The sequence below is a fragment of the Cyprinodon tularosa genome, unplaced genomic scaffold (genome assembly GCF_016077235.1).
Source record: "Cyprinodon tularosa strain WSP-4 unplaced genomic scaffold, ASM1607723v1 ctg1091, whole genome shotgun sequence".
In the NCBI taxonomy this organism is placed as follows: Eukaryota; Metazoa; Chordata; class Actinopteri; order Cyprinodontiformes; family Cyprinodontidae; genus Cyprinodon; species Cyprinodon tularosa.
The window spans coordinates 7,714-35,000 of record NW_024037884.1 but is presented as its reverse complement, the minus strand read 5'-3'; the positions used below and the strand labels follow the sequence as shown (position 1 = coordinate 35,000).

The 27,287-nt window shown below is 41.6% G+C and overlaps 1 protein-coding gene and 2 long non-coding RNA genes across 3 annotated transcripts in view; 2 read left to right on the top strand and 1 right to left on the bottom strand.

Annotated features, from left to right (window-relative positions):
• Positions 1-17,344, top strand: part of LOC119789110 (noelin-like) — a 28,832-nt gene extending 11,488 nt beyond the window's left edge. The window contains exon 6 of the mRNA XM_038293889.1: positions 15,250-17,344. Coding sequence (XP_038149817.1) covers positions 15,250-15,912 — 663 coding nt within the window. The 3' untranslated portion in view covers positions 15,913-17,344. The remainder of the gene's footprint in view (positions 1-15,249) is intronic.
• LOC119789117 lies at positions 12,261-14,201 on the bottom strand. Its single transcript, XR_005281545.1, has 4 exons — positions 13,933-14,201; positions 13,475-13,531; positions 13,314-13,367; positions 12,261-12,885 (listed from the first exon to the last, which is right to left on the bottom strand). It is a non-coding gene; the product is annotated as an uncharacterized LOC119789117 (long non-coding RNA).
• Positions 17,345-25,237: 7,893 nt separating the features above from the next.
• LOC119789083 lies at positions 25,238-26,531 on the top strand. Its single transcript, XR_005281543.1, has 2 exons — positions 25,238-25,456; positions 26,252-26,531. It is a non-coding gene; the product is annotated as an uncharacterized LOC119789083 (long non-coding RNA).
• Positions 26,532-27,287: the final 756 nt, after the last annotated feature.

The window sequence follows — 27,287 nt, the reverse complement described above, 5'->3', positions numbered from 1 at the left end:
ATCATACCATATTTTGATCATATTTTTAACAATAGAATTAGCTGTTTTCCCCAAATAGTTCTGGGATAGAGTCAGAAAAAAATATACAGGTAATGGTGGAGTTACTGATTTAGATTCCATTTCTACCCACTCAGGGACATCCCTGGCATTTAAGTAGTGTCTAATAGTTCTAAGTTGGGCTGCCCAATAATACCACTTCAGATTCTGACACACTAGTCCTCCCTCCTTGTGTGGTAAATGTAACAGCGACATTCTAACCCTGGGCCGTTTATTATTAAACCAGTTTACAGGAGGCGGTAGGGGTACATTCTGAAAAATATACAGTATTTTTGGAAGTATATTAATTTTGTAAGTGTTAATCCTGCCAATCAGTGATAAGGGAAGAGGCATCCATCTATTGATATTTTCAATGATCTCTTTTGTTAAACGTTCATAATTCTTCTTTACAATCATATCTAGATTTAATATTATGTTGATTCCTAAATATGTGAATTCTCTAACAACCCTAAATTCTGAGCTCATTTCCGGGGAAATTTCTTTTCTATCCAACATTAATAATGAAGATTTAGCTTTATTTATACTATAGCCTGAAATATGACCATATTCCCTTATCAAATAAACCAAGCTTGGAATAGATTCTTTTAAGTTTGAAATGAACAGGATTATGTCATCTGCGTATAATGAAATTCTGTGTTCTGCTAGTTTAATTGTAATGCCTGTTATAGATTTATGGGACATTACAGCTATAGGAAGTGCTTCCAATGCCAATGTTAACAACAATGGGGACAAAGGACATCCTTGATGACATCCTCGTTTGATAGCAATTGGTTTAGACACATTTTTATTTGTTAATATTTCTGTAGGATTTAAATATAATAAGTGTGCCTCTCATGACTTATCTAGAGATCTGACCCACATGCAGAAGCCCACACAGAGAGAACAGGGAAAAGATTAACAGGTTTTATTAAGAGTAGGTTGAGAGCAGTCCAGTGCTGCTATGAACACTGTCGAACCGGGACTGAAAAGTGAAGGCGAAGATTCTGCGGTTAGTTCAGGCTCAGTGGGAAATTCGTGTGTTCGATTTGAAGAAGGGAATAAAGGCAACAGGACTCACGTTTCCAGAAAAAGGTGTCCCTTGTTGAATCCAGTTGGTGTGGGTTGTTCCAGTGAATGACTTGCTCGTTGGAGGGCGGATAGGGTTTACCCAGGTTGCAGTGTTTCCTTGAGGCACGGAGGCGCTGACTGCCACTTAGTTTTGCTGCTGTACTTGAACGGTTACTTGTGGAGATGAATCCCCTGCTCAGAGAGACGCCCAAACAATCCTGGGGGGAAAAGTTGATCCAAACCACTAGCTTAAATCCTCAGCTCAGTTTGATGCTCAGAGAATCCTTCCGGGTCCAAAAACATCCAGTTTGCAGGAGGACTTCCTGCCAAGAGGTAAAGACAAAAACAGCAAGGTTAAAACTCAGGTTGACAAAAACTCAGTTTGACTCAGTAAAACTCAGCTTGGCTAGAGTACCCAAAACTGGCAAATACTCTGGTGTCGAGGTAGTGGCAGTCAGCAGCTTAAGAGTCCTCAGTTAATGAGGAAACCATCCTCAGGTGAATGAGGAGGCCAACGAGAACCAGGCGCCGCCTGGTGGTGGAGGGAAGAGAAACAAAAGCACAACCCACACAAACTGGATTCCTAACAGTGCCCAGTTTTTAGAATAATTTCCATAACCAAAACGGTTTAAAATGTTGAATAGATAGGGCCGTTTGACTCGGTCGAATGCCTTCTCGGCATCTAAAGAAAGAAATGCGGTTCCTGATTTAAAACCCGAATCTTGAATAATGTTTAGAAGTCGCCTCACATTGTGTAGACCTTGCCGTCCCAAAACAAAGCCATTTTGATCCCTAAGTATCACTGTAGGAAGTGAGTCTTGTAAATGTATTGCTAATATTCCGTAAAAGTTTAAAAAACAATCCACTGGACTTGGTTTCCAATGTTTGAAGACTTTTCGCTTCCCCTCGAGAAAGCTTTCTCAATTCAAATGTCATGACACTTGAATTGAGAAAGAAATCCAGTGGATTGTTTTTAAAACTTTTATGGAATGACTACGACCTAGATGGCTGAGAATCTTCATCAGCTTATTGCTAATAGTTTACAAAGTATTTTTAGGTCAGCATTAAGCAAAGTTATTGGCCTCATGTTCTCACATTTATTGCTGGGTTTCCCTGGTTTGGGTAACACAAAGATCAAACCATTTGTCATAGATTTTGGTAGGCCAGCGTTACAATATGCCTCCTGAAACATCTCTACGATAGGACTAATTAATTGTTTTTCAAAGTTCTTTATAAAAGTCTATAGGGCCTTCTTCCCTGCCTTCATGAGGTCAATAGCTCTACTAAGTTCTTCTTCCGTAATTTTAGCTTCCAGGTGTTCTATCGAGGGGATATCTAACTTATTTAGAAATAAATCATGCTCCTGATTATCGGAGGTATCTTCTAAACTCTTCGTTTATTTTAATTGGGTCTACTAATGTTTCCCCGTTAATGAGAGAGGTAATGTTTTTTTGCACTTCCAATAATTTTATTTGCCAAGCCAAGAGTTTCCCCTGTTTTTCTCCTTGTTCATAGAATGATTGGTTTAATCTTAATAAGCTGGAGGCTGTTCTTTCTGCAGATTCTTTCTAATATTGCGCCTTTAATAACAGCAACTCCTTCTCTTTTCCTGTGTTGCCATTTCTAAAAATTTGTCCTTCCAGTATTTTAATCTTAGATTCTAATTGTTGTCTGTTTTTGTATTGTTCCTTAGATTTTGGTGTGGTGTAACTGATTATATAACCTCTCAAACATGCCTTAACAGCATCCCATTTTATACAGGCTGAAGTTTGTGTGGTATTGATACTGAAATATTTGTCTATTTTTTCTCTAACTTATTTAACAATTTTTTCATTCTTGAGCCATTTTTGGTGTAAGCACCATCAAGGCGGGTCTCTCCATAGGTTGTAGTTAATATATAATAAATTACAGGGAGCATGATCTGATAATGCTATCGTAGCAACAATCAGTTATATTCGAAAGTAATTCTTTTGAAGTCAGAAAATAGTCTATGCTTGAATATGTTCTAAATGTGTTTAAATGACATGAGTAGATTGTTTCAGTAGGTTTTAAATGTCTCCATAGATGTACTAAATTTAATGCTTTCATAAAATGACATATTGTTTCTCTATTTCTGGTGTGTGTCCGGTCAGCTCCAGAGGCGCTGTCTAGGGAGCGGTCCAAAACACAGTACAAATCGCCCCTATAATATATTTTCCTGTCAGCGATGAAAGGGCAAGAAAGAAGCCGTATAGAAAATGTCATCGTCAGAATTGAGACCATACACATTTACTAGGTTTAGAGTTTCTTGTAAGATGGACCCCTTAATAATCAGATATCTCCCTGATTTGTCTTTAATAACATTGGTCACCTGAAAGGGAACAGACTTATGAATTAGTATCATTACAACCCTGGCTCTTGATGTAAATGGAGTTACATATATACCTTCAAAATATCTTCCTCTATCAGATGGATCTCTTTTAAGAATATCATTTTAGAGTTTAAAGCTTTCAATTTGTTCATGACTTGCAAATTTTTTTTGTTTTTTGTAAGCCTCTACAGTTCCCGGATGTGCATTTAATTTCCGTACTTCGCATCATGTCATTTTAAAAGACACTGATGCAATATTTCCGCCAATATGACCAAGAGGAGCAACAATTATAATAGAAAAACTAACATACATTTAAAATCCCTGAACTACTTGAACAAACAAAACCCTGTTACAAACACAATGGTCAGGCCCTCCCAATGTTTTGCTTCCCACCACAAAGAAGTATAAATCCTTATGATATATTCTCTTATTTCTTAACCTCCACCAACAAATAAAAATAAATATTTGTACTGTACCTGATCTTCTCCTTCATTTCCAACAGGCTAGTTATCACTATACATTTACAGTGTACTGTAGTATTTGTAACAGAAGCAGAACACCTTAACCTAATAATGAACATAGAAGTTTAAGGTATATATAGTAAAAAGTATAATAAAGAGTGTAACTTCACTTTAATTCAATACAATTCAGTTAATTTCTATAGCTCCACTTTACATCATGTCATCTCAGGTCACTTTCCAGTTCAACCAGATCATGCAGGCAAAGTGATTCAAAGTTTTCTATCTAAGGAAAACCAGCTGATTGCATCGACTCATTGACTCTTCAGCAATCCCTCACACTAAGCATGCTTGTAGCGACAGTGGAGAGGAAAAACTCCCTTTGAACAGGAAGAAACCTCCAGCAGAACCAGGCTCAGTGTGAGCGGCCATCTGCTGAGACTTAGACTTCTTTATTTCTTTATAACGAAATTGCGTTACATACAGCTTATGAACATTGCATTGATATTTCAAATGGCACGAGTTATACAAAAAGTGCAGCAGTGGTCAAAGTGTGAACAGTGCAGAGGATAAGAGACAGTGTGCAAATTGCAGTGGTTCAGTGCAGATAGGCATTTGTGCAAAAAATGCGTTATTGAGAATAAAAATTAGATGAAATTAAAGGGCTAAAAGTTAAACGTTCAGCAGCATTTGATGCCCGATAATGTGCAATAGGTGCAGTGTTCGGTTTTTGGATCAAAGGTTCAACAGTCTGATGGCAGTGGGGAAGAAGCTGTTGCAGAACCTGGTGGATCTGCAGCGGATGCTGCGGAACCTCTTCCCAGAGGGCAGCAGGGAGAACAGTCCATGGTGGGGGTGTGAGGGGTCTTTGATGATACTACGGGCTCGGGACACGCAGCGCAGTGATGAAATGTCCTTAATGGAGGGAAGAGGAGCCCCAATGATTCCTTCTGCTGTCCTCACCACCCTTGTTGGGTTTTTAATCCAGAAAAATGTGAGTTTAAAAGATTAAAAGGAAAATGATCAACACAGAGACAAGATTTTGTGACGTCAGTGTGTGCCGGGTGGAGAGAAAATGCTGGCTTGGAAAGCCATCACCTTCTCCCACCGATCCCTTCATAGCAAAGCCTTTTATTAACAGTTTACAACATCAAACAGGCGGGCCTAAAACAGAAGAGCCAGTAATCATTGTCTGGGAGGATGCAGGTAACAAGATAGTGTGAATTGACCAACTGGCTGGATGGAAGTCACACATCCGTGTGATTCTGCCTCATGACCTACAGGAGGTCATAAAAGTTTATGACCCTTCTGGTTGAAACACAGGATAGTTATCACTCTAACATTTCCCTCCTCTTATACATAAAAATATCAGCATATAGCACTTCTAAAAAGATTTTCACTACATACATCATGAATGCATTGCAGATAAGGAATTCAGTAATCAAAGTTTAATATGCAAAACACAACAATATTAAAAGGAAAATTCAAGCACAAAGGTAAAAAAGAATGTAAAAACTTTAAAAATAATCTGTCCCTTGAGTAGGCAAAAACTCTCCAATAGAGAAAAAATTCCTACCCAGCCCCTCCCGAGGAGGCGACCATTATCCCTGTAAAAGATTACATAACTTCATCATCATCATTATCTTCATCAGCATCTCGGCGGAGTTGAGCATAATTGATAGCTGAATATTGGATTAGAGTGGTTCCTATCATTTTCTGGAACATTGATTGCAGGCATGGTATTAAGCAACAAATAAAAAGGAAAAATATGATTAACAATCCTATAAATGGTAAAGCTATCTTCATCAGTACCTGCCACCATGATCCCATGGTGAACCAAACTGTCCATGGTGCTGGAACTGCACCGTATGGATGACTTTCTGTGGATCCATCAAAAATCATCCTGCTCTTCCTTTGTTTCAGATGGTCAGTTTGAGTCCCTAGAGACACCACTCCAACGGTCACCACCAGGCAGATGAATGTCATTAGTTTTTCCATCTTCATCAGCTCTTAGTTATGGGGTTCCTGTGAAGGTAATTGGGCTTCTTTGCTGTGGAAAGTTCAGTCAGTTTACAATGACTCTGGTGGATCCAAGTGTCTCTCTCCTGGATTTTCACGGCAGTGGGGGTTGTTAGTTGCACTTTGTAGGGTCCTTCCCAGCTCGGAGCTTTCCAAGTTTTCCTTTTGATGATTTTAATCAGCACTCGGTCTCCAGGCTTCAGGCCTTCCTGTGGGGAAACAAAAGGAGCACTAGGCAGATTACATGTTTTCCGAACAGTTTTGTCGCTGAAAAGCTTCAGCATCCACTTAGTTAGCGGGTCAATGTCATCTTGTTCGTTTTCTGCCCATGGCTTTCCTGTTTCTGCCATGAATTTTCTCAATCTATTTTTAACATCCTCGAACCATTTAACTGGGTTCTGTCTGGCTGGAGGTAAACCTTGACAGGCAGTCCGCGTCTCTGCATCTGTCCATGGCCCACACACAAGAACAGTGGGTCCACAATCCAGTGGGTCACCATCTTGGGGTCCCGTGCGTTGACCACAATGAGGGTTGGCCACCTCCAACACCGGAAAAGCACATGCCCCCCTCCCAGGATCTTGGTCCTGTTCTTGTTTTTTTAATTCAGCCAATCTTGGATAAATAGGGGCAGATGGGCCCCTTCCACAAGCCTCCACTTGATAATCATCCCTGTAACACTTCGAATCAAGCTTCACATCCCTCCCTGATCCTCCCAACTCATGCTCACAAGAGTCAGAGGCACTGAGTTCCATACCATCCACAGAGGACGACACGGACAGGGGGCCTGCTCCTGCTCCTCCAATATCACCACACGATGGTGGGGCTACTGGAGGAGGAACAGTGGCATGGCTGTGTTCACATTCACCGTGATGGGGTTTATCTCCACCTTCCTGTGCAGCTGATGCCACTGCTTGAACCCCATCACCCCCTTGAATTTGATTAGGATCAGGATATTGAGGAAGCATACGGGAAACAACAGTTTCTTCATCAGCTTTAACTTTTACAGCAGCAATTGTAGCTGTCTTTCTATCGTTCTTCTGTTGTATTTGGCTTTCCTTATTTTTTGCTTGCATAATCCACTTATTTAACTCTTCTAATTCTTTTCTGTATTTAGCTTGTTTTCTTTTTGATTTATACACCAACTTCATCTCCACCTTCTGCTGAATCTTTGTCAGCGGCTCAACTCTCAACTTTCCATCCCAGCCCTCCTTCTCAATCCACTTTCTGGCAAACTCTGGGTCACCACCACAACACGCCACCATCCATCTAACATCATCTGGCATTTCCTTCTTACTACTGCCTTGTCCCATTTTTAAAGAATTTAGTCCAGTACACAGCGGTTCGATTGTTTCCTCACACACTTTCACACAGTCACACACACCTAAGGCCTAATATTTTTTATTTTTTAACCAACATAGAGTCCCAGACCCAAACGCACAGAATATCCAGGTCCCAGACTTGTAAACAAAACTTGGTTTCGTCAAATATTCTTGCAACTACAACCAGTTATAGCTTGAACACAGAGGGTCCCAGACCCAAACGCATAGAATACCGATCCCAGATCTCTCACAACAAACCCTGTTTGTCAAATATTCTAGCGACTACAACTAGTTATAGCTTTCACATGGTCTCAGACCAGCTTTTAATAAAAAACCTTAGGCGTACCGTTTCTGTGCAGATCAGTCCTTAGCTTGAGTCGTCACCAGGATGTCCAGGGCAGGGCTGGACCAACCTATTGGCTCTGTCCAGCAAAGGGTGGACGGCTGTCGTCAGTTTCTTGGCCTTGGTCCCGCACGGTCCTGGACAATTGGATCTTGACTCCCGGGTTTTCAGCACCAAAAATGTTGGGTTTTTAATCCAGAAAAATGTGAGTTTAAAAGATTAAAAGGAAAATGATCAACACAGAGACAGGGTTTTGTGACGTCAGCGTGTGCCGGGTGGAGAGAAGATTCTGGCTTGGAAAGCCATCACCTTCTCCCACCGATCCCTTCATAGCAAAGCCTTTTATTAACAGTTTACAACATCAAACAGGCGGGCCTAAAACAGAAGAGCCAGTAATCATTGTCTGGGAGGATGCAGGTAACAAGATAGTGTGAATTGACCAACTGGCTGGATGGAAGTCACACATCCGTGTGATTCTGCCTCATGACCTACAGGAGGTCATAAAAGTTTATGACCCTTCTGGTTGAAACACAGGATAGTTATCACTCTAACAACCCTCCTCACGTTCTTCCAGTCGGAGGCGCTGCAGCCTCCGCACCACAGAGAGAGACAGCTGGTCAGAACGCTCTCTATGGTGCTTCTGTAGAAGGTTGTTAGGATGGGCGGGGGCCGGTGGGCTCTTCTCATCCTCCGCAGGAAGTACAAGCGCTTCTGTGCCCTCTTCACTAGAGATGAAGTTTTTACAGTCCAGGTGAGGTTGTCCGTGATGTGCACCCCCAGGAACTTTGTGCTGCTGACCACCTCCACAGCTGAGCTGTTGATAAGCAGTGGAGCATGGTGGGGCGGTTCTTCCTGAAGTCGACGATGATCTCCTTCGCCTTCTCCACGTTCAGGATCAGACTGTTTTCACTGCACCAGCCCACCAGCTGCTCCACCTCCTCTCTGTAGTCCTGGTCGTTGTCGTCTCTGATGAGGCCCGCCACCGTTGTGTCATTCGCAAACTTCACGATGTGATCTGTGGTGAACCTGGGGACGCAGTTGTATGTCATCAGGGTGAACAGCAGGGGGCTCAGGACGCAGCTCTGAGGGGAGCCCGTGCTGAGGGTGATGACGTCAGAGGTGTTCTGACCGACCCGGACCGACTGAGGTCTGTTGGTGAGGAAGTCCAGCAGCCAGTTTCGAAGGGGTGTGTTGAAGCCCAGATGTTCCAGCTTTTCCACCAGATGCTGTGGGATGATGGTGCTGAAAGCTGAACTGAAGTCCAGGAACAGCATCCGCATGTGGGTGTTCTTCTCCTCCAGGTGTGCCAGGCTCAGGTGGAGAGCAGCGGAGATGGCGTCCTCAGTGGAGCGGTTTCGCCGGTAGGCAAACTGGAACGGGTCGAGTGTTGGGGGGAGACTGGAGACGATGTGTTCCTTTACCAGCCTTTCAAAGCACTTCCTCATGATGGGAGTCAGTGTGACGGGCCGGTAGTCGTTGTAGCAGGTAACTTGAGGTTTCTTTGGCACTGGAATGATGGAGGCAGACTTGAAGCATGCCGGCACTGTGGCTTGCTCCAGCGAGGTGTTAAAAATGTCCGTGAGGACACCAGCCAGCTGACCTGCGCACTCCTTGAGCACCCGCCCAGGTATGTTGTCGGGACCTGGGGCCTTCCGCGGGTTGACCCTCCTCAGAGTCTTCCACACTTCGGCTGTGTCAAGGCAGAGAACCTCCTCTTCCTGATGTGGGACAGCCTTCACTGCTAGAGTGCGATTTAGTGCCTCGAACCTCCCAAAGAAGTTATTTAGTCCGTTTAGGAAGTCAGCATCAATTTCATCCACCGGGGCAGGGGGCGTGTTGTAGTCTGTGATCGCCCGTATGCCTTGCCACATGCTCCTGGTGTTGTTGGCGTCGTGGAACAGATGCTGGATTTTCTGGTTATGGTTCCGCTTTGCTAACCTGATGGCACGGTTCAGGGTGGCTCTAGCTGTCCTCAGTGCCTCCTTGTCATCAGACTTGAAGTCTGAGTTCCGTGCTTTCAGCGCGTGGCGGACCTCCTCAGTCATCCAGGGCCGTTGGTTGGCTCGGGTGGTGATGGTCTTTGTTGTGCTGACGTCCTCGATGCAGTGGTTGATGTAGGCTGAAACAGTCATGGCGTACTCATCAACATTGATCTTGTTGTCATATGTTGCTGCTGATTTGAACATGTCCCATTCAGAGCATTCAAAGCAGTCCTGGAGTGCCTCCATGGCCCCCTCCGTCCAGACCCTCACCTGCTTCACTGTAGGTTTTGCTCTGATCAGCAGGGGTCTGTATGCAGGAATTAGCATCACAGAAAGGTGGTCTGAGGAGCGATGTGGGGGCGGGGGGCTGCTCTGAATGCATATTTTATGTTTGTATAAACTAAGTCCAGAGTGTTCTCTCCACGAGTTACAAAATCCACGTGTTGATAAAAATGAGGGAGAACAGTTTTCATATTCGCCTGATTAAAATCTCCAGCAATGATGAAAACGCCCTCTGTGTGTGTAGATTGCAGCTCAGAGACAGTCCGATAGAGAACACTCATGGCCTCCTTTGTATCAGCGCTGGGGGGGACATACACCGCTGTGATGGTAACAACAGTGAACTCTCTGGGCAGGTAAAAGGGTCTGCAGCTAACAGTCAGAAGCTCTATGTCCGGAGAGCAAAAACTTGTGACTATTCTAGCATTTTTACACCAGTTGTTATTGATGTAAACACAGAGTCCGCCTCCTCGGCTCTTACCGCTGAGTTCTTTGTTTCTGTCGGCGCGGAAAGAAGCTAGCCCCTCCAGGCTAATGGCGTTGTCCGGGATTGATGATGTGAGCCACGTCTATGTCAGAATGAGAATGCAGCAGTCTCTAAACTCCCTCTTTGCTGAGAGCTCATGTTGAAGATGGTCAGTTTTATTGTCCAGTGAACGTACATTGGAGAGCAGGATAGATGGAAGTGATGGTCTGTAGGGGTTAGCCTTTAGCTTGGCTGCTAAACCTCCGCGACAGCCGCGTTTCCTCGGCCGGCTGCACCGCTTTCGCTTGGCTCTCCTCCATCGTGAGCTGCTCGACGAGTCCGCTGCATCGCAGGCCTCCGGGGCTTGATCCCGGAGCACTCTGGAGTCACGTAAACAGTCGAGCGTAGTGGTGGTTACAAGTCCAAATACACTGCATGATCGTAACTCCAGCAGGCGCTGGCGGTCAAGTGATGATCTGCTAGATTGATAAGCAGTTTGCAACGGGTCTGGCGGTATATTTTTATGAAAATCTCTGCAAGTTGGTCGGAGCTGTATGCCAGCCGCTGCCACCAGGGGCGTCGCCATTTCATCATGAGGCTGACTGGGGTTCAAGGAGACGGAAGCAGAGACAAAAAGCAGCTGTAAAAGGCGGCCCCGTCCAGGAAACACACAGCCAGCTCCCATGCCAGAGGACTAAGAGAACACATCCAGCCAGTCACGGTCAGAGAAACAGGACTACACTGGAAAACAGGCCAATCTCCAGCATCTATAAACAAGGGTGTGGATGGAGTCACAGCCAAACAGGAACAGACCAGATGAAGCTACTATGAGAAAAAGCAGAGAGCAGAACGTTAGAGATTGAACTAACAGATTCTGCAGAGTGGGAGAATAGAGATAGAATGAAGCAGAATATATATATATATATATATATATATATATATATATATATATATATATATATATACATATACATAGATATACATACAGATATACAGATATATATATATATATACTCTTTTTATTCTTATTTTTTATCTTATTATATTGTATAGTTGGATGTGTCTATATATCATGTAAAACTGTAACTAGAGCGTGTAACAAAAGTAATTTCCCTCTGGGATTATTAAAGTATTTCTGATTCTGATTCTGAGAATGATGGAAAAAGGGGTCCCTATGTCCCCCTAGTCCTTTATCAGCTCCCTTGCTGCTGCTCGGCTCTTTGCAAAAGTTACTAAAGTTTTTGCTAGCCTCGTTTGTGCTAAGCTCAACGTTTTGTGAGCCATCGTCCGTCAACTTGGATTGCATAGTTATTTTTGAGTTTGTTTGGTCTTCCAGGGCCTGGCATAGTTTCAACTCGAACTTAGTTACCATTGTTGTAGTGTCCAGTAATTTTTTAAAAGGGAATTTTCAGGACTTTGGTCAGGAGCAGTGTTGAACACGACCTTCTACCTTGTGGTCATACCCGGAAGCCCTGGAAGTAGATGTTAGTGTTTTTCATGTAGGTAAACCAAACTGCAGACACCAAAATAATAAAAGCATATTTTGCCGCCAGATTTCGACATTCTAAGTTAGGCGTTAATAGCTGCACTGTAAACCCGAATAAGTTGAAAATACTCAAAATCTTTGTCGTAACTGATTGCGTAAATGTTTTTAAGTAGAGGAAATAAATATTATGAGTTTGACTGAACTTAAAAAATATAACTTCAGTTTACTCAAAAGCTTTCATTACATTACTTTAGTTTTTGTGTAATAGAAATAACTTTTTTGAGTTTGACTAAACTTAAAAAATATACCTTCACTTTACTCAAATATATATATATAAAATATTATAGTGCTTTTGCTCACAATATACGTTTAATTTTATTTCCTAATGTCTAAAAACAGAAACAGACATCAAATCTCTTTTTTAGTTCACGTTTTTTTATTTAAGTTTTAAAAAAACCTTTAATAAAACATTGGGAATAGTTTCGATAAACCAGTTTAGCCAGAAAAAAAAGGCTTAACAGTGATGCAGGTCACTCAAACGTTATTTAACAGAAAGACCTTGGTAATTTTAAAAGAAAGCTCATCCGTCTTGTTACTAAAAAAAAAAGAAGAAAAACACAAATTAAACAACAAATTATAAAAGCTATGAATAAAAAGACATTGCGACAGAATCAAAGCTAACACAACCAATTATTCAACTAAAATTAGTCACAAACAGTGCATCAATGGTGACGTTTTTGAAAGGGCATATAACCATCTCGTGATTTCTTTAATGACATCTCAAGTGTCCAAATAATCTTGACTTAGAAAAAGGCTTCTTAAAGTCACACAAGGGACAGGTGAAACATAAATGTGGTCCTTGTGCTCCATCAGTTGCATCAAGTCTGCCTGTGCCAGTATGACAATGTGAAAGATGGGTTTTAACTGTATTAAATGACTGAAAAATGCAATTGTTGTAGAGGCACGGCAGTGGGCTGACTCTTGAATACTGACTATGTTGCAAACGATAATGTGTAAATAACTTTGCCAAGGTATCCAGGGACGTAGAACATAGTTTGCATCTCCAGTCCATGTTCGGCCTGCAATTGAATAAAATATTTCTTTAATGAGTAAGTGTTTAGGTAAGCATAATAAAGTAGGTGCTGATCTAGAGGTTACAAATGAAATAAAAGTAATAACTATTATAACTCAAATCCAAGCAAATCCTCTGTAACAGTTTGGAGAATCCCAACTATTAATATTACCTTTTTACAACCCATTTAAAGTTTACAGCTGGACTCAATTATTTCACCTCTATTAAATATCAACTTCAGTAAAAATAGTAGAGAATGAGAGACCTGTTTTACAAAAGGAACAATTAATTAAATACTGACTAATGATGTAAAATACTCAATACGTTAATAAGGCCAAACATGTTAATTCTGTTCAGTATAAATAGACTTACATTTGCTATTTTTAATGTAATTAATAATGCAGCTTTAAGAAATATATAAATATATAAAGATACCTTAGATATTGGGGGTGTTGCTCAATAATTGGTTTCCACCCTGGATGAAATGAGCTGATAAGAGAAATAGAAAATTTATTTAATTATTTCAATTTGTTAAACATTGTGATCCATGTTTACTTTTTAAGTAAGAAAAACAAAAGTAAGAAAAATTGACTTACCAGATGAAATGCTTTCATCACGTCTGTGGGAATGATGATATGGCCTACAGCAGCTCTCTGTGAAAAAGTTTCATGTTTAATTTACACATAATAACCTCTTACAAACTAAATTCAATGTAGATATTTATATTTTTTGGCCATCATTCAAACTGGTTCATCTCCATTTTATTTGGTTAGATTTTTAAATATTCAACAAAGTTTAAGTGAGTTTTTGTTTAATTCATAAAGCTTAGTTTTTATTTAGTTTCAGTTAACTGAAATGATTTCTTAATTATAGTTAAAAGGATTTAAATTGAGTTAAAATTATTTTTATTTAGTGAACTATTAAAAATATACATATATGGGCAGACCTGCATACGTGACAAGTTAACTTGTACAATAATATTCTTTCTCTTAATAACATACCTGAATCTTTCAACAGACAATCAACAATTAAGAAACATTTACAGTATACTCACCACAGAAGATCTCCGAGCTTTAGGAGAAGCCCCAGACTCAGAACGATGCAGCTGACGAGTGGATGCTAGTGGTCTGTAGCAGGTGTACAGTAACACAGAGCTAACGTTGCTAGCTTGCGAAGGTGCCGAGTGCCCCAAACTCACTTTAACCGCTGTGGTCAAAAAACACAATATAAACTATTCTTTTCTGTGCAATGGTTATACATAAAACTGGCGCACAGTTTTAATACTGTTTGTCACCTTTACTCATCTGTCTCTGCCAAGTCCAGCCTCAAGAAGGCACCCGTTTTTTTTTTTTTTTTTTGTTTTTTTTAAGAACGTGCCCAACATGACGTAAGCACGCAGCGTTCCACATTTACTTAAAATATTTCATTGAATGACAGCCATCAACTCAAAAGTATTAATCTACTTCAAATTAAAAGAACATTATTCAGTCAGAAAACTCATTAATTAATAGTTATTTTTACAGAAAACTTGATTTTGAGTTATCTACCCTTAATAACTTTAAGTTAGTAGTACTGTTTGGGTTTACAGTGTGTTTCGGGAGAGTGATCATAGCGCTCTTCATCAGCAGGGCTGTGTCTGACTCCCTGCCACCTCCCAGATCAGCTTCTCAGATTGGTTGATGTGGCACATCCAGCAGTAAAAGTTCAGTTCTTCCAACTCCAGCAGCTGCTGCTTCAGCAGCGCGTTCCGCGCCTCAGATACTCAGAAGCTCATGGCGCGGTGCTTTGCCGCATCAAAATGCGCTGCTCCTGCTGCTCAAAATGCGTTGCAGGACCTTTTGAAGTGCCTTGATGCATGTCAACCATAGACTTGGCATGTAAACTAGCTACTTCTGCTGCCTCTAATGCGTGTGGTCTGAACATAGCATAATGTTTTTAAGCAAACAACATGAAGCAGTTCATTTCTTGAAACAGTCCCAGCAATAACTTAAAACAACTTCCACCCTTGGTAACAACAATTAGCTTTGTAAATACCTGAGTTATTGGACCCTTTCGGAAGCAGCAATATCCAGCACAATATTATTTAAAAGGATTGTTTTCTTATCTGTTGTCTCTCTGGTAGTGTTCATGCCTGTCAGTTCGTTTGATTTAACATGTTTGGGAGTTTAATGCACATATTTAGTTTCCAAAGAACTCTAAATATGTGCTTCAGCTTTCTAGTCCTCATTTATACAGGAGATTGTAACAAAATGGTTTCTAGCCTTCTGCTGCCAAGCTTGGGTTTATATCATGGACACGGTCAGAAACTAAGCTGATCGAATGAAGATAATCTAACCAGCTAAACTACTTTGTCTGCTATCTTCCTTTGTAGGTCTGGTACATGGACGGTTATCACAATAATCGCTTTGTCAGGGAGTACCAGTCGATGTATGACTTCATGACCGCAGATAACTTCACCTCCCATCGCCTGCCTCATCCATGGTCTGGTACCGGCCAGGTGGTTTATAACGGATCTATTTACTACAACAAGTTTCAGAGTCACACCATCATCAAATTTGACTTTAGCACTTCACTAATTAGTCGCTCCCGACAGCTCGACTTTGCTGGTTACAACAACATGTACCATTATTCATGGGGAGGGCACAGTGATATTGATCTGATGGTGGATGAGGGTGGGCTCTGGGCTGTGTATGCAACCAATCAAAATGCTGGAAACATAGTTCTAAGCAAATTAAATCCAAACACTCTACAAATAATCCGCAGTTGGACCACCAACCATCCAAAAAGAAGTGCGGGTGAGGCCTTTATGATCTGCGGGACATTGTATGTCACCAATGGTTACTCAGGAGGAACAAAAGTGTACTATGCCTATTCCACCAACTCCTCCACATATGAATACATTGATATTCCCCTGACCAACAAATACAGCCATCTGTCCATGCTTGACTACAATCCTAGAGACAGAGCACTTTATGCCTGGAACAACGGCCACCAGGTTCTGTATAATGTAACTCTTTATCACATAATACAGTAACTTAATCTTATTTTAGCTTTCCTTCTGTGTCAGTGTTTATATTGATATCATTCTCACTAAAGACAAAACATTTCCTCTAACTAGAAATTAAATCTTTTACTAGCCTCAGGCTTCTCTACCTTCTAACTTTGAGACACCTGTAAGTGAAAAGGGACTATTAGGATAATTTATGTGCTTCCATGCCAGAACGACGTGTTTAGGCCCACAAGCTGAGACTGTTTGATGGCAGAAAAGATTCAAACTGTTCTTACCCTCAACCCTCTTGTTATAAGATTTCCTTATAACACAGAAGTTCACTGCGCTTTGTTCGATGATGACATGGTAGTGTGAGTAGTATCAATGATAGTCCTACAGTTTAAAAGATTAATAAAATGTCTTTTATTGTTGGGGTTCGATATGATCACAACACATAATACTCAAATTGAATGTAAGGATTTCGCCCAGAGCTTTGGCTATTAATTATTAAAGCCATCTCAAATTAATGTTGGACAAAAACTATTGATCAGTCTGTTAAAACATTCTTAGTCATGAACTCAGGTAATAAAGAGCTAAGGACAAACTACTGATATCTAGATAATTAAAATAACTGTCCAAATTAACCGTAAAGGAATCCAGTCAAAGAACGCCACTATTTCTAGTTTGAAAATCTAAAACTGATGCAGTGCAAATGTTTTTTTTGTAACACGCCAAATCAAAGATCCTTCTCAGCACTGGAAACACAGAAAAAGACAAACAGACTGTTAACTTTAAGGTTGTAAATGTTATTTGATTGGTAAATTAGCAACTTTCTGCAACTGACTTAAAGCTTTCACATAGTTTCTATTTGGATGAACAGGTTCTATGGGGGGGTATATTTTTTTCAAGTGTGATTGTAACTCAATTTAATTGTAGTTTTTTTCTAAACATGACATATCATACAGCAATAGTGATATTATTCTCTTTTCCACAATGTTATTGCTAGAAGTTTTTGCAGGAAAAATTAATTTTTACAATCAGAAACTTTTGTGAAGACTGTTTCTTAATATTGTTAGTTTTAGGTTTGTAAAACACTGTAATAAGACTTTGCACTAAAATATTTACCATTTCTGTTATGTTATTAAAATATACCATATATTTAATTTGTACTGATGGCTGTTGTAACGTAGGCTTTATGATAGAAATTATGGAAATCAATGTTTTTTTTTTATTGGCTGGCTTTTCTGTACTTCTGAAGTAATGATGTTCATGTTAGAATTTTCCGACACATAAAGCAATCTTAATTATTACTTTAATCATTCATTTCAAAATATAACAGTGGTCTGCTTTCAACACTTTTACCATATTATTTATTGTAATGATTTGTGCTGATTCTTTTTTAACTATGGTAATGTTGTCCAACATAAAATGGTTATTGTATATTGAGGAAATAAAGTGGGAACTATGTACATGTTTAGGTTAAGTCTGTCATGATTGTTTTAAGAGATCTGATCCACATGCAGAGAACCACTCAGAGACCAGGGGAAAAAGTTCAACAGGTTTATTGAAAGGGATGGTTTCACAAAGTAGGAACTGGAACTCCGTGAACTGGTGAACTGGAAAGTCTGGAGGGAAGATCACAGTGATCACTTCAGGGACCATGGGAAAATTGACTGAAGCTTGAATACTGTTGGAGCGGGACTCACGTTTTAGGGGGTTCTTGTTTATCCTTGAATCCAGTCAGTGTGGGCTTATCCAGAGAAGAGAGAACTTGTTGGAGAGCAGACAGGTAGACTGTCGTTGGACCCAGAGGAGCAATGGAGCGGACTGTCACTTGGATTTCCGAAAGGGACTTGAATGGCTCATGTGAATGTTTTCCCCTGCTCAGTGTGAACTCAATTAATCCTTCCAGGGGGAGAAGGCCAGGCATCCAGTTACACAGGAAGGCTCCCTGCTGAAAGGCAAAGACAAAACAATATAAAACTCAGAGAAACAAAGGCTCAGGTTAGACTTGGCTAATCTCAGCTTGGCTACAGTACCCAAAACTGGCAAACACTCTGGCGTCGAGGTAGTGACAGCCCACTGCTCAAGTACTCCTCCAGATAATGATCCAACGAGCCGCAGGTGTGCAGGGAGGCCCAACGAGGTCGGGGCACCACCTGGTGGTGGAGAGAGAAAAAACACACAAACTTGATTCCTAACAAAGTCCTTCTTTGATAGAGATTTTTCTGGTAGAAATTGCCTTTGCTAACTACTCAGTTCAGTTTATTTATATAGAGGCAATTCAGAACACATGTCATCTCAAGGCACTTTAAAGTTCACCAGATTATCCAGTCAGATTGATTCAAAATTTTCTATCTAAGGAAAACCAGTAGATTGCGTTGAGTCATTGACTCTTCAGCAATGCCTCACACTAAGCATGCTTGTAGCGACAGTGGAGAGGAAAAACTCCCTTTGAACAGAAGAACCCTCCAGCAGAACCAGGCTCAGTGTGAGCGGCCATCTGCTGAGGCCCACTGGGGTTCAAGGAGACAGAAGCAGACATAGAAAAAGAAGCATAGATACAAAAGGCAACTGTCAACCAGCTCCACAGGCGGCCCCCGTCCAGGAAACACACAGCCAGGCAGACGAGCTCCGAGCCAGCTCCCATGTCAGAGGATGAAGAGAGCACATCCAGTTAGTCACAGTCAGAGAAACAGGACTACACTGGAAAACAGGCCAAGCTCCAACATCTAGAAACAAAGGTGTTGATGGCAGCAGCACAGCTGATATTTCTCTCCAGGATGGAGTCACAGCCAAACAGGAACAGACCAGATGAAGCTACTATGAGAAAAAGCAGAGAGAGCAGAATGTTAGAGATTGAACTAACAGATTCTGCAGTGGGAGAATAGAGATAGAATGAAGCAGAATGATGAAAAAGGGGTCCCTATGTCCTCCAGCAGTCTAAGCCTATAGCAGCAGAACTATAGAGATAGCTCAGGATAACCTGAGCCACTCTAACTAGAAGCTTTATCAAAAAGGAAAGTTTTAAGCCTAGTCTTAAAAGTAGACAGGTTGTCTGCCTCACGGACTAAAACTGGTAGGGTTAGGGTTAGGTGCAGGAATAGTGTCACAATGATATCCCCCTAATTCAGGCCATTGACCAAAAAAGGTATGGTTTAGGATGTCAAAGGCAATGCACGGGCCGACGCATGTAACTCAAGAGCCCATCTCCATATGTTTAGCACAGGAAGAAGATACATAGTAAATACATTCTGAAGCAATTAGGTCAAAGTTATTGTTGTATAGAGTTTTAGAATAGGATAGTATAGTGACCCTTTAACAGGTCCTAATACAATCCAAATACTTCAATAAGGTTAAAGTTGGAATTCAAAAATAAGGTATGTGTATATCATCTTATTAAAGTAAAATAATTGTAATTGTAAGGATTTAATGTTAAAATAAACCTTTTGGAACCCCAAGATCATTGGGTGTTTTGGCCATTACCACTAGACACCCTCACCAGATTAAGGCCCAGACAGGCATGATCAGTCCCTGCTGTGTCCAATAGCCAATCACATATAAATATAGTTACCCATAAAGTTTAGAATAAAAATTATATAAGCTATTATCAAAAAGGAAAAGCATGCCATAAATAAATTATTTCTTTCTATAAACTTTTACTAACACAAAGGGTCAGGATCCGGTCAAGCCAAAATCCTAAAATTGTATAAAAAAAACAATGTATGATTTAGATTAAGATATAGTAAACCAATAGACTTTTTAAAAAATTATGGACAAAGAGCATAAAGATCCATACCCAGTTGAATACTATAGTCAAAGAAAGGATTAAACCATAAATTAAATACCGCCTTCTAAGAATGCTTGCTAATATCAATGGACCAGATCCGACAAAACTAAGATCATTGGAATTTTATAGAACCAAGAAAGTTAGGGTAAGAAAGATAAAAACAAAGGGGTTAGGTTAAATAAACTCTGTAGAAGAATATGGATCAAGACTAAAAGATCAATACCCGATTGGGTATTCTTCAAGAAACCTATGTCCCATTGCATCCTCGGCCTAGTCACCTAAGCTGGACTGGGGGATGTAAGTTTGTTTAGGGGAAAAAAAGTTGACAATTTGAAGGAGTCCAATTGTAGTTAAGCGGAAAAAACAGATTAGATGTTTGTGGTGTGGGTATATGCTGTATGTTGGTGAGGCTAACCCTCATAGAAGACTGCACCGCGATAAAGGTCTTGAGCCCTGGACTGCCACACCTTGTGTACGTTGCTCCAATATGGGAACTCAAGGGGGCTGCAGACTTACCTCCTTACCCAGTACCCTTTGCTGAACAGATCTGTTGTTTACACCGTTAGGTTACTCCGACCTGCCCAGGTAAGGCTGAAGATCTGGGTCCTCCATACCGGAAGGTGAGTCAGTTCATCATAGTCGTGTAGTCCAAGCCAGAACCAATTCTGAGAGACTGCGATCATTCAGGTGTTCCCCATGGTCAAGGGACACAAGGAACGACCGCAGAAAGTCATTGCCATGCAGAAGTCCTCCAGGTTACCGCAGTCCCCAAGAATCAAGGGCCAAATCCCCAAGATATGTAGGAGGATCGCATTTGTTTTCGACCCTCCAGATCACCACGGCGGGGCAGGTCCAGGAAAACAAGGAGGCTATGGCAACCAGGGAGACAGAGAGTCCCCAGGGAGAACAAGGAATGGCGGCAAAGTTAATTGTTGCCATCCAGGCCTCCCCAGGTGGTATGGCTCCCTGCCCCTGTCTGGTAACCCCAAAGGCTGGAAAGGGAAAGACTTCAGCCAGGCTACGGCCATCCCAATCACCTTGGAGAGGGGAGGCAGGAAAGGCCACATCGAACTATGTTCTTCCTACCTCCCCAGAACCATACTGGAGGTTAACTTCAGAGATCCTCCAGGTTACCGTCGCCTCAATAAACCAAGGGCCAGACCCCAAGGCGGGAGTTTCACTTACCTGTGGTAGAGGTCCCACCCCCGACTCCCACATTAAAGGAATGGGGGCAAAGCTGTAAAAATCAAGGATTTTTATAACTCTAGACAGAGAGGCAGACATGGGCAATGTGGAGTCAACAACTCATCTCCATGTCATGTATTTGTTCTACCCAGCCACTGAAGCAGGTGAGTCCAATCTTCACCGTGAATTAACCTGTGCAGATTGGACTCAGCTGGTTAATTGGCTGGGTAGAACCAATACATGACATGGACATGACTTGTTGACTCCACATTGCCCATGTCTGCAGAGAGGAGTAGCAATTTTAATCCACAAAAACCTAAGTTTTACAATATTACACAAAATTATTGATCCCGAAGGCAGATTCATCATAGTTAAAATATCTATTTATAACCAAAAGTTATATATTGTCAGCATATATGGTCCAAATGTTGATGACCGCTCATTCTTCCACAAAGTTTTCCTCGCACTTTCAAAGCACGGGGATTGTTCTCTAATTATTGGGGGTGACCTCAACTTTGGTCTAAATGGAGAAATGGACAGGTTGAATACAACAGGGACTCAGCGCCGTTGGCAATCATTAAATGTAGTTAAACAATACATGAGTGATTTTGGTCTTTGCGATGCATGGCGATCTCTTCATCCCAACAGTAAGGAATACACTTTCTTTTCTAATGTTGATCATTCCTACTCTCGTTTGGACTATTTCCTAATCAGCAGCTTGCTGCTGTCTGATGTCTCAGATGCTGTAATCCATCCTATTGCTGTCAGTGATCATGCTCCTGTTACTTTAACCCTAATAAATAAGAAAATAGCCCCACAAAATAAGAGCTGGAGATTAAATACATCACTGCTTAAAGATGAAGAGTTTTCCAAATTTTTCAAGGAAGAGTGGGCATCATACTTGGAGTGCGATGATTTACCAGGAACATCAGCATCTATACTATGGGAAGCAGGGAAAGCAGTGATGAGAGGTAAAATTATTTCATTCTCATCTCCTAAAAAAGTTAGAACAAGAAAAGATACAGGAATAAGGAGTAAAAAATTAAGTTACTAGAAAGCTCGCAAGATGAGGAAAAATTAGGTAAAATAAAACTAAAATTAAACGAAAATATTGAAAAACTAAATAAATTTTATAAACAAAGACTCCGAATAGAAAACAACACAGCACTAAGTAAGGAAGTTTCTTAGCTAATCAGCTAAAAGTAAACAGAAAAAAACGAGTAAATCTGCAGTTACAGACTCGACTGGTAATACATTATAGGATCTGGAGGTTATTAACAATGCCTTCCGAAAGTTCTATAAATCTTTTAACACATCCCATTTAAATCCAAGAGATAATTATATCAAGCAATTTCTGGATGAAACAACTCTTCCTAAATTATCAGAGAGTCAAAGAGTGACCCTGGACTCACTGCTGTTAACACCTGAAGTTCAGGAAGCATTAAAAAACATGACCAATAATGAAGCGCAAGGTCCAGACAGGTTCCCCACTGAGTTCTATAAAGAGTTCTGGAACATTTTGGCCCCAACGTTCCACAGAATGCTGCAGGAAACTCAAGGTAATGGCAAATTTCCAGTTAATATGAATTCCTTTTTTTTTTTTTTTAACAGTGTCCTGTCTGGCAAGGTGGCAATAAGAATAATTGTCTTGATGCCAAAAGGAGCCCAACAGATTTTACTTTCACAAGTGTAGCAGTATGGCTATCGCCATATTGCTCCACTTGTTTCATGCATATAAATTGCTTTATTATAATTATGCAGGGAGTTTTACAGTTCATATGGACACTGCAATGTAAGTAGAGCAGAAAAACAGAAGAAGAAAAGGAAAAAAGAAAGAGAAAAGAAGAAAGAAGAGAAAGGAGACAATGACAAAACATCTTCAGTCTGCTTCATCACCTGTAACGAGATGAAAAAAAGAACAGCACAACCAAAAGACACGGTACGAGATATACAATAAAGCAACACCTTGAAACTATCGCTAAAGTAATATTATTAAGTCTGACATGTACTCTGTGTTACCAAAGGGACCCCAAGAGCGAAGGCACCAAGGAGGGGCCAGCCCCAGAAATCGGACCCCCACCAAGGGAGGAGGAGAGACAGCCCCCAAGAAGCCCCCCAGCCACGGCCATGCCGGCGCCCCGGAGGCCACCCCGAAGTAGGCAGTGTTGTGCCTGAACGCGTTCATTGAACTCGTTCATATTTTGGGCGAACATGAACTAAGCGTACTGTATTACTGCCTGATGAACGTTATTGTGAACTTGTTCATTCTGGTGTCTGTGAACGGCACGCTCTCTCAGTTCAACTCCGTTCAATAGGTTGCCAGATTTCTATAGAGCCCTCCAGGCGAAACCCCAGCTAAATCAAACCGTAAACAGGCCTTAATATGTAGCGGGAAAAACACCCAATCTGGCAACACCAGCTACCAGCATCTTAGCCTACAGCCGCGTGCGTCATCAAAACAAAATGCAGCGTGGAAGCCACAGCAGCGTGGAGGCGACAAAGCAGCAGTATGATCACTTAAAACAGGTTTATGACCAGGTGGTCGGTGAGGACGATGGCAACAATCTTACATTTCTCTGCAAACTTTGCCCGCCGGCTTTCAGTAAAAAAATCCGCACTTTAGTAACCTTAAATTCCTACATCAGCCTGGTCCCTCAGTTTGGGTTAGTAAAATGTTCTTGAGGGTTTTACTATTCATGTAAACCTACCTGGTATAATTTTCCAGGATTCCTTTTTAGTATGTACTGAAATGGAATATCAAATGGAAAAAAATATTAAAATTAAAAAAACATTTGCACCTTAAAGAGTACTTTCCTGTTTTTCTTTTAATAATTCCTCATAAAAAGACCATTCAAGCAGCACATTTTTCCTGATGTTTCTGACAATATACTGTAGGGGTGAAAGCTGCAGCTGCTACTAGTGTGAAGTGAATGGACAGCAACAAAGCGTTAAAGCAACAATGGGGAAATGCTGTCCCCTCAATGCTAATGTAAACCCTGGTTGGACAAGGATTCAAAACTGGATATGAAGATGAAATCTGACGCACAATTTTATAGTTACAACTGATAAAATAATTGCTGTCTGTGGTTCTACAGTAGGCTATGGTGTAGTTGAGCAATATATGAAAAAAAAAGAACTATGAACTAGTTCATTTTTTGGAACTGTGAACTTAGTTCAAAATTTTGAATAATGAACTATGAACTGAACTAGTTCATTTTAAAATGTGTGAACTGAACTTTGAACTAGTTCACGTAGAAAGAGAACTTTCCCAACACTGCCCACAGAGCGCCGAAACGCGCCCCGCCCCCCGGCACCAAGCCCCGAAAAACACACAGGCGGCCGCGCCCACCACCGGGGCCCACGCGCATCCGTCGCGATCCAGCCGCAAGCGCCGCGGAACCCCCTCAAAATGCCCCCAGGCCAAAAACGCGACCCTGCCCCACCAAGACAGACGCCAACAGCGCGCAACGCAACACACCGTGCACAGAACCGACCCAAGAGCAGAAAAGCCGCCCGGCGCCCGACCGCCAGAAGAGCAGACCGCAGCCGGCTCGACCACCCCCCCAGCAGCCCGCGGGCAGCACAGAGCCAGAGTGGAGCAAACCACGCCGCTCCCCCATCGGACGAAGCCAGAGCAGCACAGCCGCGTCCGCCACCTGCACAAGCCTCCAACATGCTGCCGGACCACCTCCGCCGCCCCGGCCCCCCGACGCGTGCCGGCCGGAGCCACTCCAACCCCCACCCACCCCGCAGCCACACCCGCCGCGATAAGCGGGACCAAAGCAGCTCCACCATGCCTCCAAGCGGGAAAACCCACCGAATACCCGATCAGCGCAGCCAGCCCATCCACACCAGCCCCCCAACACCACCCCCGCCGGAGCCGCCCAGCAGTGTTGGGCACGTTACTTTGAAAAAGTTGTTAGGTTTTATTATTTTTACATCATGTGCACTGTTAATTTGTTAGTCAGATTAGACAGAGCAGAAGGCCTTCCTTCATATTGCGGATATCACGGTGTGTATGGAGGTCATCTAATCAGGACAGCTTTCGTGTCTCTAAGAATACACAGGTTAGGATATGGGCACATCTTGGAGCCGGTCTGATAGGAGAGCTGCTGTATCTGTAACCCTGAGACAGAGAGGCAACCTGCATGGAGTTCAAGACATGGATGGCGTGTCAGTTTCTGATACGGACAGCTAAGCATCCACATGATGCAACACAGACTCAGAAGGTATAAGAAGCAGGAGATGACGTTGTTCGGGGCTCAAACTTTGCCAGACGCTTGCGGACGTGATTTTTGAGACCACAGCTGTGCATAGCTCTAAGCATTTTCTCTGTCCTGTAACGACCTGATCTGGAATAAACTCTGTTACTTTTTTACTCCTGTTTTAGTCCTTTTTTATATGGTTTTACCCAGTTTGAGTTAAGAGTAGTAAATAACTTGCTCCCAGGAAAAGAACCGGCGAGAAGGCCCCTGGGGCGCTACAGCCTTCCTTACAAGGGGACAAATCCTTCTCACTTTAACAAATTGGTGTTTCCGCCCGTGACCTGGAAGCAAAACAACAGAGCCACCGATGGAAAAAGCTCCACAGCCTGCGGCCGAAACAACTGATAAGGTGAGGAGATTCCTTATTACAAAATATCTCCAGTGATTTTTACTGTTGAAACACTTTGGCTGTGTTGTGATTTTCTGAAGTGAGCTGAAGCTTTTTATGCAAAAGAGGACAGAGAAATTGCTCAGAGTGATTTTAGTTTTTTGTTTTTGCGGTTTTTGTTTTGTTGTATTTGTTGGTTTTTTTATTTTTTACATTGCGAACGTGTACACATAAAAAAAAAAGAGAGAGAGAGAGAAAGTCGTGCGTTCTGCTGTGGGTAGAGGTTGAAAGTCCGACTGAAGGCGACTGCGCAAACGTCTTCAAGAACTATACTGCTCACTAGGATAAGTTGGTTGGAGAGCCCAACGGTTTCTGCATGCAGAAAGGGACGGTGATTTTATTCCCGGTCTGCCTGCAGACACGAAAGATGCACTTCTGAAAACAGACGCACAGACAGAAACCAGTCACATAGCCGGCTAGAGTTTGCCAGTATACCTCCCATAAGGACATTTACAAAAAACCGAGACTGGGAATAAGCGAGGGGGTCAGGTTGAAACTGACCTTTGGGGTGTTTTTCTCTTTCCTTCTCTTCTCTTATAAAAGGAAAAGAGAGAGACGATAAAATGATATTCCCCATAAAACTAGAAGAGACTGATGCCCGGATTAGGTAACTTGTTTGTCTAATTCCATAATTGGTGGAGTGAACTAGGCGGAACTATATATAAATCTTTTTTCCTTTTCTCTAAGTTTCTTTTCATTTTTCCTTTCCACTGACGGACGCATTTTTTGACGGACACACTTCCTTGACGGACAGAGTTGTTGACGGACGCGCTTCCTTAGCAGAAAAGCGGCTCACTGAAGTTTATAGGTAAAAAGTTTAAAGCCCAGAGGGATCTCACGTAAGACGTCGAGGTCTAATTTTATACACTGTGTGAATGGAAGGTGTGAAAGATGGATGCATGTGGACTAGAAATTGAATCCAGAAACACCTCGTTAAAAGCGAGTCTGGATAAAGGGAGAAATATGATCATGGCGAGTTATCCATTGAAGGATGCAGAACACCACATTAGAAAATTTGATGAATGGGTTGAAAAAATGAGAGAAGATGGAGTGTTTGGGGAATTAGAGGGGCCCCCTCCAAACACTTCACAACGTGGTTTTTATTTGGATACACTAAAAAATAGATTGGGTTAGGGGAAAACAAGACCTAGCTCTCCCTGGCAGTCTTTTAATTTTGTGTTTAAATGAGTTTTTTTAGGGTCAGATTAAGATTAGGATTAGATTTTAAATAAGGGTTAAATGTCCAATATAGGATTTAGGATTAGAATCGGATTAGGATCAGGTTTGAATTTCTAATTAGGTTTAGGGTTATAAAATCTAGGGTTTAGGGTTAGGAAATTGAAGTCAGAGTTAGGAAATAATTTTTAAGATTCAGATTACAGTCAGTATTAAATTTCTAATTAGGTTTAGGGTTATAAAATCTAGGGTTTAGGGTTAGGAGATTGAAGTCAGGGTTAGGAAATAATTTTTAAGATTCAAATTACAGTCCGTATTAATTTTCTAATTAGGTTTAGGGTTATAAAATCTAGGGTTTAGGGTTAGGAGATTGAAGTCAGGGTTAGGAAATAATTTTTAAGATTCAGATTATAGTCAGCATTAAATTTCTAATTAGGTTTAGGGTTATAAATTCTAGGGCTTAGAGTTATGAAATTGGAGTCAGAGTTAGGAAATCATTTTAAAAGGGTTAGGGTTAGGGTTAGGGGTTAGGGTTAGGGTTGGGTTAGGTACAGAGGGCTACTCTCTCGATGACTCTCCCCGCCTCATCCGACGACTGGGCGGTTGCAATGGAGAG